This window comes from Lampris incognitus, chromosome 2 (assembly GCF_029633865.1).
Source record: "Lampris incognitus isolate fLamInc1 chromosome 2, fLamInc1.hap2, whole genome shotgun sequence".
Taxonomy (NCBI): domain Eukaryota; kingdom Metazoa; phylum Chordata; class Actinopteri; order Lampriformes; family Lampridae; genus Lampris; species Lampris incognitus.
The window spans coordinates 32,636,381-32,655,345 of record NC_079212.1 but is presented as its reverse complement, the minus strand read 5'-3'; the positions used below and the strand labels follow the sequence as shown (position 1 = coordinate 32,655,345).

The window sequence follows — 18,965 nt, the reverse complement described above, 5'->3', positions numbered from 1 at the left end:
GTTAACCAGTTGTGGCCTTTTGGGGACGTAGATTTTATAAAATGATGTTGGAGCACTACCATGTGGTCATTATGAAACACAGACATGGTCTTTGGTTCAGTTTTACACCATGTAGAAGCCTAAAATGTTTCTGACGTTAGAACTGTATCTTTTTAGGAATCAATACCTCGTATTCGAATTCGTACAAGTTTTGGAAAAAAGAGTCGGAAACGTGTTTATACGTCACTATGCCTCTTTTTTTTCCCTTTGTTGATTAAAAAGATTTCATAGCTCACTAATCCTTTTACAAACCAAGAATGAACCCTCTAGAATAATAAACTCCTAGGAACCTTTTGTCTGGTAACCATGCTTTCCGGGGACAGCGGATAATAAGTGTTCGGGAAAAAAAGTCCCGTGCGGCAGCAACAAACACATCCAAGATGGAGCCCGCCAAAGCTGGTCATCTAATGAGTTTAGCAGCTCTCCAAAGACAAGACCCCTATATAAACAAACTCCTCGATGTTACTAGTCAGGTAGCATTGTATAACTTCAACTCAAAAACGAACGAATGGGTAAGTTTGTCGAAAATCCCCTCGTTTCACGATGGGTAGCCAACATAACAAACTCGCTACCGATCGCCCGCCTCTAACAAAAACAAAAACAACAGGAGTACAAATACGTTAGAATTAAGCACGTTGTACCGTTTTAGTACAGCTAACTATACTGCAGGCGGGTTGTCAAACGAGCTGCCTTAACCTTGTTGTTTTAATGTAAAAGTTTGCTTGTAGCGTTACCTTACCTGGAAACGGATAAATACATTTTCTTAGCGCTTGGTGGTTCTAATGTGACCCATCTTGATCTAACGTCAGCGTTGTGTGTTTTGTTTCAGGAGAAGACCGAAATCGAAGGCACCTTATTTGTTTATGCTAGGTAAGACATACGTTTGGCTATGCTATGATGCTGATACAAATATTTATTGAAATCGAGGCAAGATATAATTTTACCGCGTATACATTGCACACCGCAAACGCATGTAACAGCCAAACTCTTGCTAGGAAAACTCAAAGGGTAAAGATCAGAATTGTATTTTTCCAAAGAATGGGCAGTGTACTCGCCTTAGTATTTGTACCTTTTAATGCTGTAGGAAAGCTGAGGGGGACAGAATCGGGATAACACAGGAGAGAAATATCTTGGCAGACTTCGAACCTAGACTAACAGTGATTCATATGTGACACCGGAGGTATTGCAATTAACCGCTTGACAATATCTGAGCCCTTGTAAGGATGATTAAAAATGTCATCTGCTTCTAGGAGCTGCAGTCTCTAATGTCTGTCACCTCTAACTTCAGCCTAGACTGTGGATTAGCTGAGACGTTTCTGTCTGTCGGATAACATGAAGGGATGTAGGGATTAAATATGAGGTCAGACTTGTTAGTTGGAGAAACTCAGTTTAGTGGTTGGTGAATCAAAGTATGAGTTATTACATTTTTTTTCAGTCATTGAATCCTAACCAGTCATGAAGGGCATTTATATATCAAGAGGAAGACAGGAGATGAACATGGGGTTTTTATTCCTTTAGTAATTCGATACACTCATAGAATAAAAAGGGTAATGCGAATCTATCAGGGAGAGGATTTGGCTCTGTCGAAGAATTATATACCATAGCACATGTAATTTTTGCCTCTTGTAGGTCTGCCTCCCCTCACCATGGCTTCACCATCATGAACCGACTGAGTACAGAGAACCTGGTCGAGCCAATCAACAAAGATCTGGAGTTCCAGCTGCAGGACCCCTTTCTCCTGTACAGGAATGCCAACTGTGAGTAACCTATAGAACAAATACTATTAAGACAATATTGTCTTCCATCAACAGCACTTAGTAGAATGACACTAACTATGCTTTTGTGTCGGTGACTGTATGAAAAGATTACGACATTCTGAAAATTGTCAAACTTTTCCTCAACAAAACGGTTCATGTTGGTTCTTGGTTCATGTGCTAAAACTGATAAAAAGCAAACAAAGACTAAAAAGATGATGGTCCTCAAATAGTTTACCGACACCTAGTATGATGTCTTGGCAATATATCAAATAGACGTGATATATTGCAGCTTGTTCTACATGGGATGTAGTAAATGACTATATCACCAATATTGAGTAAAAATTGTCACGTAATCTTTTTACACTGCTTACATGAGCCTTGCTTTGGCGTTTTGCTTCTCTCACTCTCTCCTATGGCTCTCTCCCTCTCACAGACACAAAAAGAAAAAACTCACATATATTTGTCACACACACTCGCCTGCCCATCCAGACTACTCTCCTCGGCAATTGTGTGTGACGTATATAGGGGAGGAGTGTGTATTTGTATCTGGAGGGAAGAGGTAAAGAGCCCGGAGAAAGCGAAAGAAGTGAAGTGCCAAATCGAGTTGATACGTGTTGAGTTCGGAAATGGTTTTAGAAGATGGAGGCGGACAAATTGGTTCTGAAAATAAAAAGCACTGGATTTGTTGCTTTGAGCTCTTTTTCCGACAGCATGTGCACATCTGCCACCGTGAGCTATGCGTCACAAATTGTGGTCACTCGCTCATGGATGACCTGAGAGGGATGTTTAGTAGGACGCGCTCGCAACTGATGTATGGACACATGAAGGACAACAAATAGTGCTGTGGGTCTAGACAGTTCAGTTTCATGCTTGTTGTTAAGGGTCTTTGTTAAGCTTGAACTCTATAGAACTACGTAGGCTACAGTATGTAGGCCTACATCATGCCATTATTTCTTTTAATTTAACAGCTGTTAAAAACCTATGTGTGCAATTGCCTGCTTTCAATAAATACTCTTTTGTTCAATTTAACTTTGTTGCAATTTCCCCCTTTTTGCATGCAAGTTTAGAATTGTTACAATAGAAATCACAAATGAATATAAACAGGAATGTTTTAATGCAGACATAATGTGGCAGGGAATACTAGAATCATCATACGGGGGTGATTACATGCATCAAAGGGTTAAAGCGAACATTTATGAAGTGCTCTAGTGGAGATTTTAAAATATCGAGATATATATCATGTTTTATGATATAGCCTAAAAATATCACAATATTATTTATAAGCCATATCACCCAGCCCTACTTTTAAGTTTACCTGATGGCACCTAAAGGTTGTGAACTATTGTTCTACTCTTCAGTGATATTAGGGGTTTTTCCAGAATTTAATATTTTAATAGATCACATCTTACTTCTTACTTTCTCCCCATGATTCCCTACTACCTCCACTGCAGATTTTAGTGTATATGCTGATTCTAATACAGTGATAATACCCTTATATCTTGAAAGAAAATTAACCTAATACAATGTAAAGATGTCAGTAAAATCTGAGGCCTGAAAGCTCTTTGGCCCAAAGTTATTTTTGGTTTTTTTTTTGGTTTTTTTTTTGGTTTTTTAATCTGCTCTTGTGGCATTTACAAACAGTTATGAGCTGTGTCTTTGAAATATGGCTGTACATGTGCACAGGGGTACATTAACCACACATTTTCTGTTATTTACCGCATTTTAAAAGCATTGACAGATAATTCCAAATGCCATCCATTATTTTGGTGGAATCAACATAAGGTTGGTTATGTTGACAAGAATTTTTTAGACAGAGCTTTTTGATAAAACTCTGACTTATATTCTTGTCAGTTATGGTGCAGATACGCTGGAGCAGAGCAAATGGTGAAATTTCTGCAAATGAGAAGCAAATATTTTTTTGGCAGTAGCCAGCTGAATCATTTCAGGTGATGTAGCACTATCTGTTCCAGTATGAATCATTTTTATTAACCTTTCCATACCCTTAAACATTTTTGCTGAGATCAGCCCTAGTAAGGCCTATTGTAGCATTTGCATTAAGCATTATAATCCACACATATGCAAATGTAACTCAAAATATAATATCAGTAAACATGAAACAAATAATACGGGTAAAAATAGACTATGATGGAATTTTTACAACCCCATCCGTCACAGTGATGGATCATTGTTAGATATTTCACACCTGTGTGTGCAGCAGAAATAACACATTTGAGATTACTCCTGTAAGGGAAACTTAAGATAAAGGTAGGCCCTGTGGAACCATCCCATAAAATCAAAACAAGCGTTTGTTAATAGTGACGTAAAACTCTAGCCCATACTGGCCTGCACACTGTAGCTAATTATGTGACCCACACATTGCAAAATTAGAAATGCTTCAAACTTGTGGAAAAGCTTCATGTCAGTCTGATTTGCTTTGCCAGACACTTGAGCAGCTTCAAAAGTAGCATAAGGTAAATCAAATGCATAAGGAGAACACTGCTTACAGTCCTGTACTTGCAGGGAACACAAACTCATAGCTGACAATGAGCAATTACAGAAGCAATGCGCACTCTTGAGCTGTGTCACTGTCTGTAAATAATAGCCTTTAGGTATTGTTTGTTCACTCTATTTTAGGTGCATTTTTATGTCAAGTACGGCTGGTATTTGATAAATTAATGTGTCGTTATTATATTGTGACGTGTTGAAATGACTGGAAATAGTTGGCTAGATTACGTGTTACCTAAATACTTAGGCTCTTTATTTGTGTTCTTGAATGGACTTGTCAATGTTTTAAATCATCTTACTGGAGTTCAAAGCAAAAAGTGATCGTTTCCATGTTCTGTGATGACAAGATTCCCGGGAACTGTGATGCTATTTACTGAAATATCCTGCTAAAGTATGTACTTTACATTCCTAAAGATAATGTTCACAGTCTCACTGTTTAGACAAAGGAAATGCCTGCCTCCAGAACTATTAACTCAAACATAAAACATGCAGTGCAAACATAACATTGGTGTTCTGCCTGACACTTAAATTTTCCCCGTGTAATTTATGGATATTTTATGATAGCTGACATTGTCTTTTGTTTACAGAAAAACTAATAACCTCATGAGCTTAAAATCTATTGCAGTCGCAATGCTTAAGGTATAAAATGCAGCGATATCAATAGGAAGATCAACTGACCATTTCAGATATGTTTTAGGCACCAAGCTAAGTTTAAGGAAATTTGAGATGTCCACGGATATCTGCCTCTGGTATACCACTCTAGCTTTCACATATGCATGCACACAGACACACATATTCATGCACTTACAAAAACAGACAGATACATAGAATTCAATATATATATATATATTATTCATCGGTCTATTTTTAGACAATTCATAAAGTTGCAGCTAAGGATGAATGAATAGAAAAAGCATATTTTGGAGGATTTATATCTCAAATATTTATGAGCTTATTTTTTGAAAAAATTTAAATGATGCAGTCCTGTGATGCCTCCCACACAGGGATTTGTTCAGTCACTTAAATGGAAATGAATCTCATTTGCATTGTAACTTTTTTTACTTTTCCGTGCTTATAATTAGTTTAAGGTGAATAGGTAAATACATGGCCACTGTCTACTTCTGGAAACTTCTTGTAGATTCCATAGTAAAGAACACTCTCTAAGACACCCCCCTCTCTCTCACACACACCCACCCACACACACACACACACACACACACACACACACACACACACACAACAACACACACACGCACATGCCCATACACTACTGTACCTCTGAAAGCGCCAAACGGGCACCATCGCAGGGTCCTCCAAAACATCTCTTTGCCCTTTTTCCTGAGGCCATTTCGTGGTTGTGGAGTCAAGTTAAGCAGAAAATCCTCTTCAGAGGAATCCCCTTCGCCCATGGTCTCAAATCAGCAACACAGACTAAATATTTTAGCTTTAACGTTTTTCTGATTTGAATAATTTTACATCCAAATCAGCATCTGGTTGATCTGTGACCACCCTGTGATCTGTTGTTTATGTAATTTCTTAAAGCAATGTTTTGTGGTTCTCCAGTCTGTGACCTCGTGAGTCGGAAAGAAAGTGATAAATGAGGTCTTTTCTCATAGCTTCAGGAAGTAACCGACAGTGTTGCCGCCAAGGTGGTCTATGAGTAGTCTGAACAGGAGTTTCATTAAGGCGACGAATAAGGAGTTCTGCTGCTTTCCCAGTTGTTTGCTAATCAGAAAAAATACCATCGCCAAGGACAATGTCAAAGAAGACTCTTCTCCTTTTGGACTCGGCTTGGCTGTTAGCCTGGCTGGTATGGTAGGCATGATGTAATTACCCATGGCTGTCTCGGGCAGCACAGGCTTCTCTGATACCACTTTCCAGCCGCTTCACTACAGTTCAAAGGTCTTCATCATTTTAAATCCTTCAGCGTATTTGATTCATCAGCTGATAAAATGGTGCCCAAGTGTCTCAAACAGAGTTTGATGGTGCCCCCTTCAGGTTGTGTTCGAGGGGCGTCTCATCGCAGACAACGCGAATACTCCCCTCAAGTAGAACAACTTCTGTAACTAATCTTGGTCGGCTTCCTCTCCTGTTTTTTTTACTCCCAACTGATGAGTTTGATAGCTTGTTCACTCAGGTTTTTCACAATCCATCTCTACCCTTCACTTGTGGGGATAGAGTTTTGGTACTCATCAGCGAAGCAGCCATTGCGTCTCCGACATCGATGGGAAGGCGGTGATGAAGTGTGTCAGTGTTCCGCGGTCGGTGTTGATCCACTGAAAGTTGGCTGTTGTTGTATTGATTACAGGCTTCTGTTCCACTGTGAGCAAGCTGTGAGTTCCCAGTAGTCTTCAGACTCCTCCCCTGTACACTGGATAAGGCGGATCGTGTGCTTTTTGGGGTGGGGGGTGAAGGTTTGAAAATAGATGGATGATAGAAGACTAAAAGGGTCCTTCAGAGAGATTTGTTGTTAATTTCTGATGTGTGTTTATGCTGTGCGATCTTGAAAGAGTCTCACTCTGTCTGGGATTAGAAGAATGTCCAGGAAGTTGGAGAAGGTTGTTTAGAGAGTGCTGTTCTTGCGTGTGTGTGTGTGTGTGTGTGTGTGTGTGTGTGTGTGTGTGTGTGTGTGTGTGTGTGTGTGTGTGTGTGTGTGTGTGTGTGTGTGTGTGTGCGCGCGCGCGCGCGCGCACGCACACACACACACACACACACCTGTTTACACCCCTCAAGTTTCCCCTTGTTAGATACTACAGGGGGCAAAACACTCAGGTTGCTATGTTACCTAAGCCTCTTGACAAACCTTGAAAGCATTCTCTCTCTCTCACCGACTCACACACACACACACACCATTACAAGACAGATGCAATGTATCATACCATTTTAGCAAATTTTATGTTGCTGACATTTGCAGCCCATAAATTACAGTTCATTGAGCATTTGAATACATAGACATGCTCAAATTTGTTGGTACCCTTACAGCTCATTGAAATAATGCTTCATTCCTCCTGAAAAGGGATGAAATTAAAAGGTGGTTTGTCATGTACACTTGCATGCTTTTGGTACGTCATTGAATAAAGCAAAGAAGCTGTGAAAAGAGATGAATTATTGCATATTCTAGAAAGATATTCTAAAATGGCCTGGACACATTTGTTGGTGCCCCTTAGAAAATGTTATAAATAATTGGTTTATATTTATATTTCGAACTAATTAGTTTCTTTAATTAGTATCACACATGTCTCCAATCTTGTAGTCAGTCATTCAGCCTATTTAAATGGAGAAAAATAGTCATTGTGCTGATTGGTATCATTGTGTGCACCACACTGAACATGGACCAGAAAAAACAAAGGGGAGAGTTGTCTGAAGAGGTCAGAAAGAAAACAATAGACAACCATGGTAAAGGTAAAGGCTACAAGACCGTCTCCAAGCAGCTTGATGTTCCTGTGGCAACAGTTGCAAATATTATTAAGGCAGTTAAGGTTCATGGAACTGGAGCCAACCTCCCTGGATGCGGCTGCAAGAGCAAAATTGACTCCAGATTGAACAGAGGGATAGTGCGAATGGTTGAAAAAGAACCAAGAATAACTGCCAAAGAGATAATAGGTGAAGGCACGTCAGTTTCTGATCACACAGTCCTTCCCTTTTTGAGTGAATGTGGGCTCCGTGGAAGAAGATCCAGGAGGACTCAACTTTAGGAGGAAAAAAAATTGTTTTTTTTAAAAAGCCAGACTGGAATTTGCTAAAATACATATTGACAAGCCACAGTCCTGTGAAAATTTCCTATGGACAGATGAGTCAAAACTGGAGCTTTTTAGTAAGTCACATCAGCACTATATTCTCAAACAAATAAATGAAGCTTTCAAAGAAAAGAACAGCATACCTACAGTGAAAGATGGAGGAGGCTCAGTTATGTTTTGGGGCTGGTTTGCTGTGTCTGGAACAGGGTGCCTTGAATCTGTGCTGGACACAATGAAATCTCAAGACTATCGAGGCATTCTGGAGTGAAACGTACTGCCTAGTGTCAAAAAGCTCTGTCCCAGTCACAGGTCATGGGTCCTCCAACAGGATCATGACAAAAAACACACAGCTAAAAGCATCCAAGAATGGATAAGAAGGGGGTGCTGCGGTGGCTCACCTGGTAGATCGCGTACCACATATAAGGCTGAGTCTTTACCGTAGTGGTCTGGGTTTGAATCCAGCCTGGGCCCTTTGTTGCATGTCATCCCCTCTCTTTCCCCTGCCTTTCCTATCTCTCTCTCTCTCTACTATCAATATCCAATAAAGGCGGAAAATGCCAAAAAAAAGTGGATAAGAACAAAACATTGGACTATTCTGAAGTGGCCTTCTATGAGTCCTGATCTGAATCCTATTGAACATCTATGGAAAGAGCTGAAATTTCCAGTCTGGAGAAAGCACCCATCAAACCTGAGACAGCTGCAGCAGTTTGCTCAGGAAGAGTGGGCCAAAATACCTGCTAACAGGTACAGAAGTCTCATTGAGCGCTACAGAAAACATTTGATTGCAGTGATTGTCTGTAAAGGTTGTGCAACAAAATATTAGGATAAGGGTCCCATCATTTTTGTCCATGCCATTTTCATTTGTTTTATTATTTGCAACATTATGTTGAATAATAAATCAAAAGCAAATTTCTATGAAATATGGACTAAACAATGATGGATGCCAAATACTTTTCAGTTTCAAGTTATTTCAGAGAAAATTATGTGTTCTTTTTTTGTGGAGGAGTATAAAAAATTTGAGCACATCTGTAGACTCATTCTCATTTCTTTGATTTTTTTTTTTTTTGCCTAAAAATGTTTGGTTTTCATATTTGATTGATGAAAGAGTTTTATTCGAGCAAAAAAAACTCATGCTCAAACCTCATAATTTTGGCCTGATGTTAATAAGGATTCGCTATTTTCTTTATATAATATATACAGTACCCTTTATTTAACCAGGTAAAAGTCTCATAGGATTTAAATCTTTTTCAAGAGTGACCTGGCCAAGATAGCAGCATAAACATTGTATTGTTTGTGTTTATTGTTGTGATAAACAAATATAACTGTCACACACTGCAAATGAATGAACACAATATCCAGTTAATATGCAATACAAAGTCGGGACAAAAATCCAGTTATGATGCATAAACAAGTACACATTTCTAGAAAAACTTCAGTGAAAAATTTAGGAGTAATCACATTGACCAAGAGTTCTATTTCTCGAGCCTTTAAAAAAAGTTTTTATCATTTATTTATTTATTTATTATTGTTACTATTATTACTCTTTATTTATTTATTTATTTATCCCCACGATCCGAATTCGGATAAGCGGCTTGGATAATGGAGGGATGGATGATGATTTATTTCGAGCATGTTAATTAGCAAGATATAACATACAGATAAGCCATTGCCAATAATCTTATGTGATTAACAAATCCACACATCAAACTCAGCAAACAAATCTCCATATGCATCAGATTATTTGTTACATGTTTGTAAAGGAGTAGGAGGAAGTATACACTTATTTTTTCCTACCCATTCTTACCTACTCTGAAGTTAATTTGTGATATTGGGCTATACAAATAAAATGGACTTGACTTAATTCAACTACTATACATTTCAAACTCAGTTCCCACTGTACTGTATAGTTCAAATTCAATACAAGCTGTCCTGCACAGTACAAACTCAACTACTGTGAACAACAAGAGAGAGAAAAAAAAAACAAGAGCAAAAGAGAAAAAAAATTGACTTAAATTCCCCCATAGTAATCAGCTCTGACAATTTCAGGTTCTCCTGTACATTATTCCAGGAAGAAGGGGCAGCTTATTTAAAAGCTTTTTTGCCTAATTCTGTTTTAACTCCAGGGACCAACATCTGTAGAATATCGTGAGGGTGTAGACCATATTGATTTTGGTTTTTACACATGTATATAGACAGATAAGGAGGAACCACCCCAAGGAGAGATTTTTATATATAAAAGCCAACCAATGCGGAGGTCTGCATACATACAGATATGGCCACTATCCTTCAGAGGGACTTTCATGAGGCAGGAAAACATAACAGGAGGTGTTTGTGTGTGTGTGTGTGTGTGTGTGTGTGTGTGTGTGTGTGTGTGTGTGTGTGTGTATATAAATATATATATATATATACGTGTGTGTGTGTGTGTATGGGTAATATTGGCAATTTACCATCTTATTTAGATTTTAGTCAAAACTTTTGCTGAACTAGAAGGTCTTCTTTACCGTCCATCCCGCTAATGACTGCTGGTTTATCAAAATATATCAAAATAATATGAGACAGAATGGGTGCAGTAGTTTTCTCATGAACATGATATCAAGAGAAAAAGTCATGATTGTCATGCTTGCTGTAATTGTGTTGCTCTGTCACATACTGTGCCTAATACTGTCTGTGTTTTTCCTGCAGTGGGCATCTATAGTATTTGGTTTTATGATAAGAAGGACTGCCAACGCATCGCTCAGCTCATGGTCAAGTAAGTATCATGGTATCCGTGCATGTGTTAACGCATGCATTTATTTCGATGTGAAATTCTCTGAATGTGAACTTTTTCTCACATCACAAGCAGCTCCATTTGACATAAAAAAATATTGGAATACTTGTCTTTATGCGTGCTCAATAATCCAGGTAAGAAAATCACAGAAAGTTGAATCAGTTCATCTGGACACAACGTTTATTGTCATCTATGTGAAGAGGGAATGACCATCACTGAACCGGGGAGGGGCTAAGAGTACACCTGTTGCCATCTTACAATGCTGTGATTGAAACTATTCCCCAACCCTCTGTGAAAAGTACACATTGCAGTTGTAACTCTAGTTAATGGTCATGGCAGTTTGCATATGAAACTGATCAGTGTTTTCAGTTGTTATGCAACTGTATTGTTTATAAGAATGGGGATACCTGCAGTCAGTTGAGACTGAAGAGGTCACTTAGATGAGTGATGAAACGTTTCCCTGAAACGTTGTGTCCAGATGAACTGATTCAACTTTCTGTGATATTGGAATACTTACATGACACAAGACATCCGTTAGGGAATACAAGAAATTATTTAGATCTTTGAATCAGTAAGATCAATGGTTGGCCATACAGTTCGACTTGGGGGGGATCCTGAAGGAGATTGTGGTTGCACTCATTTATGGGGTTCCAGTTAGCTGTTTATGCTATGGCTGAGAAGAGTTAGCCCTCAATTTTTTTGAAAGACTCCCGGTTGACAAGTCAACCGGTCGGTAGTCAAATGTGTCTAAAAAACCTTCATAGTTGTTGTACTTTTTTTTTAAGCCTTGGCCTATCTCTTGATTCACTAACTTGGAGACTTTTTTAAAACTTTTACAAAGCTACACTACCGTTCAAAAGTTTGGGATCACCCAAACAATTTTGTGTTTTCCATGAAAAGTCACACTTATTCACCACCATATGTTGTGAAATGAATAGAAAATAGAGTCAAGACATTGACAAGGTTAGAAATAATGATTTGTATTTGAAATAAGATTTTTTTTACATCAAACTTTGCTTTCGTCAAAGAATCCTCCATTTGCAGCAATTACAGCATTGCAGACCTTTGGCATTCTAGCTGTTAATTTGTTGAGGTAATCTGGAGAAATTGCACCCCACGCTTCCAGAAGCAGCTCCCACAAGTTGGATTGGTTGGATGGGCACTTCTTTGAGCAGATTGAGTTTCTGGAGCATCACATTTGTGGGGTCAATTAAACGCTCAAAATGGCCAGAAAAAGAGAACTTTCATCTGAAACTCGACAGTCTATTCTTGTTCTTAGAAATGAAGGCTATTCCATGCGAGAAATTGCTAAGAAATTGAAGATTTCCTACACCGGTGTGTACTACTCCCTTCAGAGGACAGCACAAACAGGCTCTAACCAGAGTAGAAAAAGAAGTGGGAGGCCGCGTTGCACAACTGAGCAAGAAGATAAGTACACTAGAGTCTCTAGTTTGAGAAACAGACGCCTCACAGGTCCCCAACTGGCATCTTCATTAAATAGTACCTGCAAAACACCAGTGTCAACATCTACAGTGAAGAGGCGGCTGCGGGATTCTGGGCTTCAGGGCAGAGTGGCAAAGAAAAAGCCATATCTGAGACTGACCAATAAAAGAAAAAGATTAAGATGGGCAAAAGAACACAGACATTGGACAGAGGAAGACTGGAAAAAAGTGTTGTGGACGGATGAATCCAAGTTTGAGGTGTTTGGATCACAAAGAAGAACGTTTGTGAGACGCAGAACAAATGAAAAGATGCTGGAAGAATGCCTGACGCCATCTGTTAAGCATGGTGGAGGTAATGTGATGGTCTGGGGTTGCTTTGGTGCTGGTAAGGTGGGAGATTTGTACAGGGTAAAAGGGATTCTGAATAAGGAAGGCTATCACTCCATTTTGCAACGCCATGCCATACCCAGTGGACAGCGCTTGATTGGAGCCAATTTCATCCTACAAATGGACAATGACCCTAAACACACCTCCAAATTGTGCAAGAACTATTTAGAGCAGAAGCAGGCAGCTGGTATTCTATCGGTAATGGAGTGGCCAGCGCAGTCACCAGATCTGAACCCCATTGAGCTGTTGTGGGAGCAGCTTGACCGTATGGTACGCAAGAAGTGCCCATCCAACCAATCCAACTTGTGGGAGCTGCTTCTGGAAGCGTGGGGTGCAATTTCTCCAGATTACCTCAACAAATTAACAGCTAGAATGCCAAAGGTCTGCAATGCTGTAATTGCTGCAAATGGAGGATTCTTTGACGAAAGCAAAGTTTGATGTAAAAAAAATCTTATTTCAAATACAAATCATTATTTCTAACCTTGTCAATGTCTTGACTCTATTTTCTATTCATTTCACAACATATGGTGGTGAATAAGTGTGACTTTTCATGGAAAACACAAAATTGTTTGGGTGATCCCAAACTTTTGAACGGTAGTGTATATATCTCCACAATAAGGCCTTTTGTTCCCATTTTGATTGAATGCAAAACATACGCTCAAATTATACTCCATTATGACTGTAAACTCTACCTTGGCTAGTCTATGGCTGTCATGTGACCTATCATGCGAGTCTGAAAGGTCAAAGGGTAATGGTGTGTGCTGTCATGTGAATACGTACATGGTTAGGAATGTACATCCATCAAACATGAGCAAGAGTGCTGTGTGCTTAGCTATATTGATAACTCAAAGAAAGTTGAATCAGTTCATCTGGACACAATCCTGGATTTGGATTCTGTCAATAAACATTGTGTCATGATGAACTGGTTCAACCTTCTTTGATTTTCTTACCTGGATTATTGAGCATGCATAAAGACATTCATAACTGTTTCATAACCCCTCTCCATCCCACCCCAACTCCAAGAATTGTGGAACAGGAAGCGGATCACGCTCACAGAGAATCTCCCGAGAGGGCGGGGTCAGGGAGGACAAACGGCATTGCAGAGCCCCATCCCATCGACATTCTGGAACTCCTTAGCAAAGCCAAGGAGGAGTACCAAAGAGTGAGGATATGCACACATACACCTTGTTGGTAACATTTTTGCCATGAAACGTGTTGTGAGATGAACATGTGTGTTTTTTGTTTTTTTTTTACTTGCGATTAATGTTTAAATTGTAGTGTCATCAGCTTCAAACATTGCTGTTAGTCAGTCCCAATGTTTTCTTACAGACAGGTTGGCCCCAATTGATCCCCTAACCTTAACACTGTCCGTGCTGTGTCAATCCAGTGCTGGTCATCTTTTTTTTTCTCCACCATACTCAAGTCAAGGATTTAGTACACAGTGGCCTTCAATATGTGCCGATGCCGCTATCATAGATCACAGCTGTAACATGGCATGGGCCCAAAAAAGCATCTGCAGCTCACAAATGCACCTACAGACTCATGCACACACTCAAGGAGAGACTAGAGAGTGAATTTTAGAGATTTTAACTGCCCTCATCTCTCCACCAAATGAAAAACTGACATGCATACACAGAATTGGAACAACCCAGGATTTAACAGCACTTTAATCCCAGATATGTCTGTCTGTACAACTCATGATTGAGTGTGCATTTGGCATTTGTGTGTGTGTGTGTGTGTGTGTGTGTGTGTGTGTGTGTGTGTGAGTGCGCGACCAGATGTGGACTCTTATTTTAATTTCTATCAATAGCCTTTCCTCTACTATTGATTAGTTTTTGAATCACTTTATATTATTTGCTGTTATTCAGTTCTAGGACCTCTAGCGCATTTAAAATATTGTAAATCACATTTGTGTGTTTGTGTGTGTGCATGTGTGTCAGACTCAAACAGTTGAAACAGATGTGCTGGCAACTTCAGAGCAGAATGTTAAACCAAGGGCGGACACTACTGAGCATGCCCATTCTACACCACAACCTGAGAAGGTATACACACACACACACACACACACACACACACACATGAAAATGCCCAACTTCAACTTTGCAGTTGTTCTATTTCTCTCTGGCTCCTATATCCAACTATGTTGGAGTGCTGTTCTACTGTAATATTGATTGAGTGTCCAACAGTTGCCATATCATCACATTTCAAATGGATAAAATAATGTAAAATCTTGGGGATTGCACTTTTAACTGACTAGCTACAAGGAGATTAATCTGTACAACATGAGTGAAATGTCCTGCAATAGCAACATATGCATCATTTACTGTAATAATTGCATCATTGCATTCCGTTTTACAGTCTTGATTTCATTGCTTTATTAGATAATGTACTTATTGTCATGTTTGAACTTATGTTTTGATCACGTATCACCGCCAGATGTTCTCAACAATATGCAAATGTGCGGATGACAAATTGAAGACTTTGGTGCAAAAAGGCTACCAAACTGCATAAGAAACTCAACAGCAAAAAATTTTTATACATCTCTAGAAAACGGATGCAAATTTTTCTCTTTTTATAAGGAGATTGACTATAAAACAAATAATGAGTGATTGTTTACTTAAACACAAGAATGTCTGGTTATACAATTCTATTTAAAATGTCACTTGTTAGGCAAATAGCCATCACATATACCTTTAACAGGGTATATATACATGGGCTGCTACTGAATCGCACAATCCTGATAAAGCTACGTTGGGGAAAAATGGCTGCTAGGCTAGATGTACCTGGGGTCCATGTGAGCTATTACATTTCAAAATCTGTCATCATTTATAGCAGAGAACGTTTGGTTGTGTAAAGTGATTAACTCCATTACCTTTCTAGTGATTCCCTTTGCTTTCTGTCTTCCTTCGCTGTAACTCTTAAAAATACAGATCGGATGTTGAAAACAACGTCTTGCTAGTCTCCACTTTCTTCTGAAATTCATCAGGCTCAGTAATCTGAGCTTTTAAGTGACCAGTCAAATTTGTTATGTTGAAAGAATTCAATTTTTTTTTTCTTCCACGTCCAACATTTTCTTTTTGCAAACATTACAAATGACAATGGCGCTGTTTCAGAAACGGTGACGTATTGTCAAACCACAGACATGATTATGCTCAGTAGACTCAATTTCTCTGAAATTTCATAATGCCGCATGCTTGTAATTGTGGCTAGATTTTTGCCATGGGTTGGCATTATTAACAAAAGATGGATGGACTGATTGCTGATCCCATAAATCCCATAATTATAATCCCATAAATGATGCCAAAAGTCACAATTTTGATTTACGTTGGAGCGCTCGATGCATCTCTAATATTTGTGTTTTGAGCAATTCACAAATCTGTAAAAAAAACACTTCAGAGCCTTTGAAGCGGCATAAGAAATAAATGGACAAGAAATCCCTTCTAGGTTATCTGACATCCTCACAAATTTATTCTCTCTCTCTCTCTCGCTCTCTCTTTCTCTTTCTCCCTCTCCCCCTCTTGCTCTCTTTCTCGACAGAGCTCCAATACAGTTGTGAAGCAGATCACTGTTGAGGAGCTCTTTGGTTCATCTCTACCTAAGGACCCATCTCTGCCTGCCATGCCCACCCAGAGTGCCACCACTGGCCCCAGTGACCCATCCAACCCTGGCACCTCCACTACCTTCCTCCACAGCCAGATCTATGCGTCCCCAGCCTCTGTTGATCCTCTTCTCCCACCCCACCTCACAATACCAAACCCTGGGGCCAGTCAGCATCATCTAGGCCCTGGCCTACTCCCTTCACCAACATCCTACACATTTCACGCTAGCCCCCTTTTCCAGTCAGTGGGCCCCGGGTCAGACCCCCAGCCTCGATGCTCAGTCACCCCACTTGTGATGCCTGCAGCCCGGGTGGAACAACGCACTGCTCCACTCGGTCCTGGAGCATCGTCAGCAACCCCCACTGCCACCTATCTAGGACAGGAGATCCTCAGCACGCTCAAACCAGCTGTACCTTCAGTGAACTCTGACATCCACAAGCCCTCTCTCGCACCCAGTTTCCTATCTAGCACATTGGTCCCACCCCAGAGCTTCCAAGAATCAATGGGGAAGCCCCTTCTGCAGCAAGGGAAAGATACCGATATGTTCTCTCGGTCCCCTAACCTGGTCAAACCGATATCTGTGAGTTAGATAGTTTTTCTACTTCCCTTATGTTCTGTTTCTTGTTCATATGTTTCAGTGATTAGCATATTCAAGCATTTTATATCTGGTAAATCATGGTTTTAACCCTTTCCCCTCTTTCTTTCTCTTCCCGTGACTTGCTGTCTCTCTCTCAGGCTGTCCCTATGAATCCAGCTCTTGTTGTTTCAGGCCTTGCAGGGCCGGACATGTCTGTGCTCCTGTCCCCCAGTGCCTTCCAACATTCTGTAACTAAGACGCCCCCAGAACTGCCAAGGATGGCAACAGGGTCATCAGCAGCAGCATCAGTGGTCCCTCCCAGCCCCTGCGATCCTTCCTTCAATTCTACAGGGAGCACCGAGCACATCCAGACACCTTGTAGCAAGACACAATTACAAGAGACACTGATACACCTTATTAAGGTATGTACTCACACCCAAAGGCACATTCACCCACACATACAAAGACATGAGAAAAAAAATAAAGATCAATACAGTATGTTGCAATTGCAAAACAAGTGTTTTGTACATAGAACTTTTATGTCAAGGATACAGTTTAAAAAAGGCTGCTTTTTATATTTCCATGCAAGTGTTTATTCAGAAAGTATGAGGCTTTTAAAGATGAAAGTTGTTAATCGTAAATCTGCCAAATGTTTACACTCCCCCAAAATATTCAGAAAGACACACATATACATACCGTTTCACATTTACTATTTCTGTGCACTCATTCATCACTCTCACAATCTTTATATCCTTCTGGTGCAGAATGACCCGGCCTTCCTCACTGCCATTCATGATGCCTACCTGCAGAGTCTGTCTAAAGATTTCAGCAACATGAAGCTATAGAGCTACTCTATCCATTCCTTCTGCCACCTGCAATTTGTCACCACTGTCTTTAAAATCTGTCCAATCTAGCAAAACTGCAAGACCAGACACACCCCCATGCATTAAGAGCTCTTGCGTTTTAATGCAGTGTCCAAATTGAGAAAATACAGTTTCATCCCAATGATACAAGCCCTTGTTTTATACTAATCCAATCCAGAAAGAAGCCTGTGACTCATTTTGAGTTTCCTGAACAAGAGGTGTTGCACACTACCACTTTCCAGTGATTTCAGTAACATTGTTCTATACCTCCATCTCATCTTTACAACCCCCCCCCCCCGCAACTACTACTTGTCCTTTAGATTTGAGCCAAAGATGGACAGAAGTAAGATTGACAACTCTTTAAGGACGCCTAACTTTTAGAAAAACATACTGGACTGTGCTGTCTTCAGCCCCATATGACGCTGTACACTTTTGTACTCCTGTAGTCTTATTTACTCTGAACTATGGCCCCTCTACTGACCTTCTCCTTCATTCTGAAATGACCTAATTTCTACTGTTGGCAAGGCAAAACTACTAAGAGGGAAACCGGACTCTAAACAATCCCTGGATCCAATTATTTGACCTTTTTAACCCTGTGAACTGGATTTATTAAGGATTAAGGGGAAGAGGACGCATTATGGAACCCAGTTGTCTAGCTGAAACAACAAGGATTGGACCTGTTAAATTTTGGCTGTGGCTGGCATGATTGTCTGGAAGGCAGGACCACAGTTAGGGGTTTGCTGACCCCTTGCCTTGTCACTTCTGACCCAGACCCAAGGTCTTGACTTGGATATACCTGGTACAGTATGAACTAGGACTCCACAGTTCAAACAGCATCGGAGCATATTGGAACTTGCTCAGTGTGGTGCACCCTCAGACCTCTCATTAAGAGAGAGGGTTTACCTTTGTGCTGGGACCCTCAGAACTGCTTTAGGGGTTTTATGCAAAAACTCACCCTCTTTCTGGAGCTGAAACTCTAAAAGATATTATTTTTCTCAGTAACTCTTATTACTTATTGAAACTTGTCCCTTTATAAAGCAATGCTATTAATGTCTGTGTACTGTCAGAAAGCCAGAAATTCTTTTCAAGTGTCACAAGCCAGGACAGGGTTTTTTTTTTATGGCATTTTGTGTTGACAGTGTCACACAGCCTATCCCATAGAAAATGAGGACTTCCATAATTGTTGCGTGCGGCACTTGAAGGTGAGAGTTTGAACTCAGAGTGACCTTTCAGTCTCTACTTTTGTGATGTTGTGAATCAGACTACAAATATGTTTGTTCTGACAAATGCAC

General features: G+C 40.0%; 1 protein-coding gene across 1 annotated transcript; it reads left to right on the top strand.

Moving 5' to 3' along the window:
• The first annotated feature begins 419 nt into the window (after window positions 1-419).
• Window positions 420-17,655, top strand: dcp1a (decapping mRNA 1A). Its single transcript, XM_056275153.1, has 9 exons — window positions 420-551; window positions 869-909; window positions 1,669-1,796; window positions 10,721-10,787; window positions 13,658-13,796; window positions 14,575-14,676; window positions 16,172-16,813; window positions 16,969-17,232; window positions 17,575-17,655. Exons 1-9 carry the CDS (start codon window positions 420-422, stop codon window positions 17,653-17,655), a joined length of 1,596 nt encoding a protein of 531 aa, XP_056131128.1.
• Window positions 17,656-18,965: the final 1,310 nt, after the last annotated feature.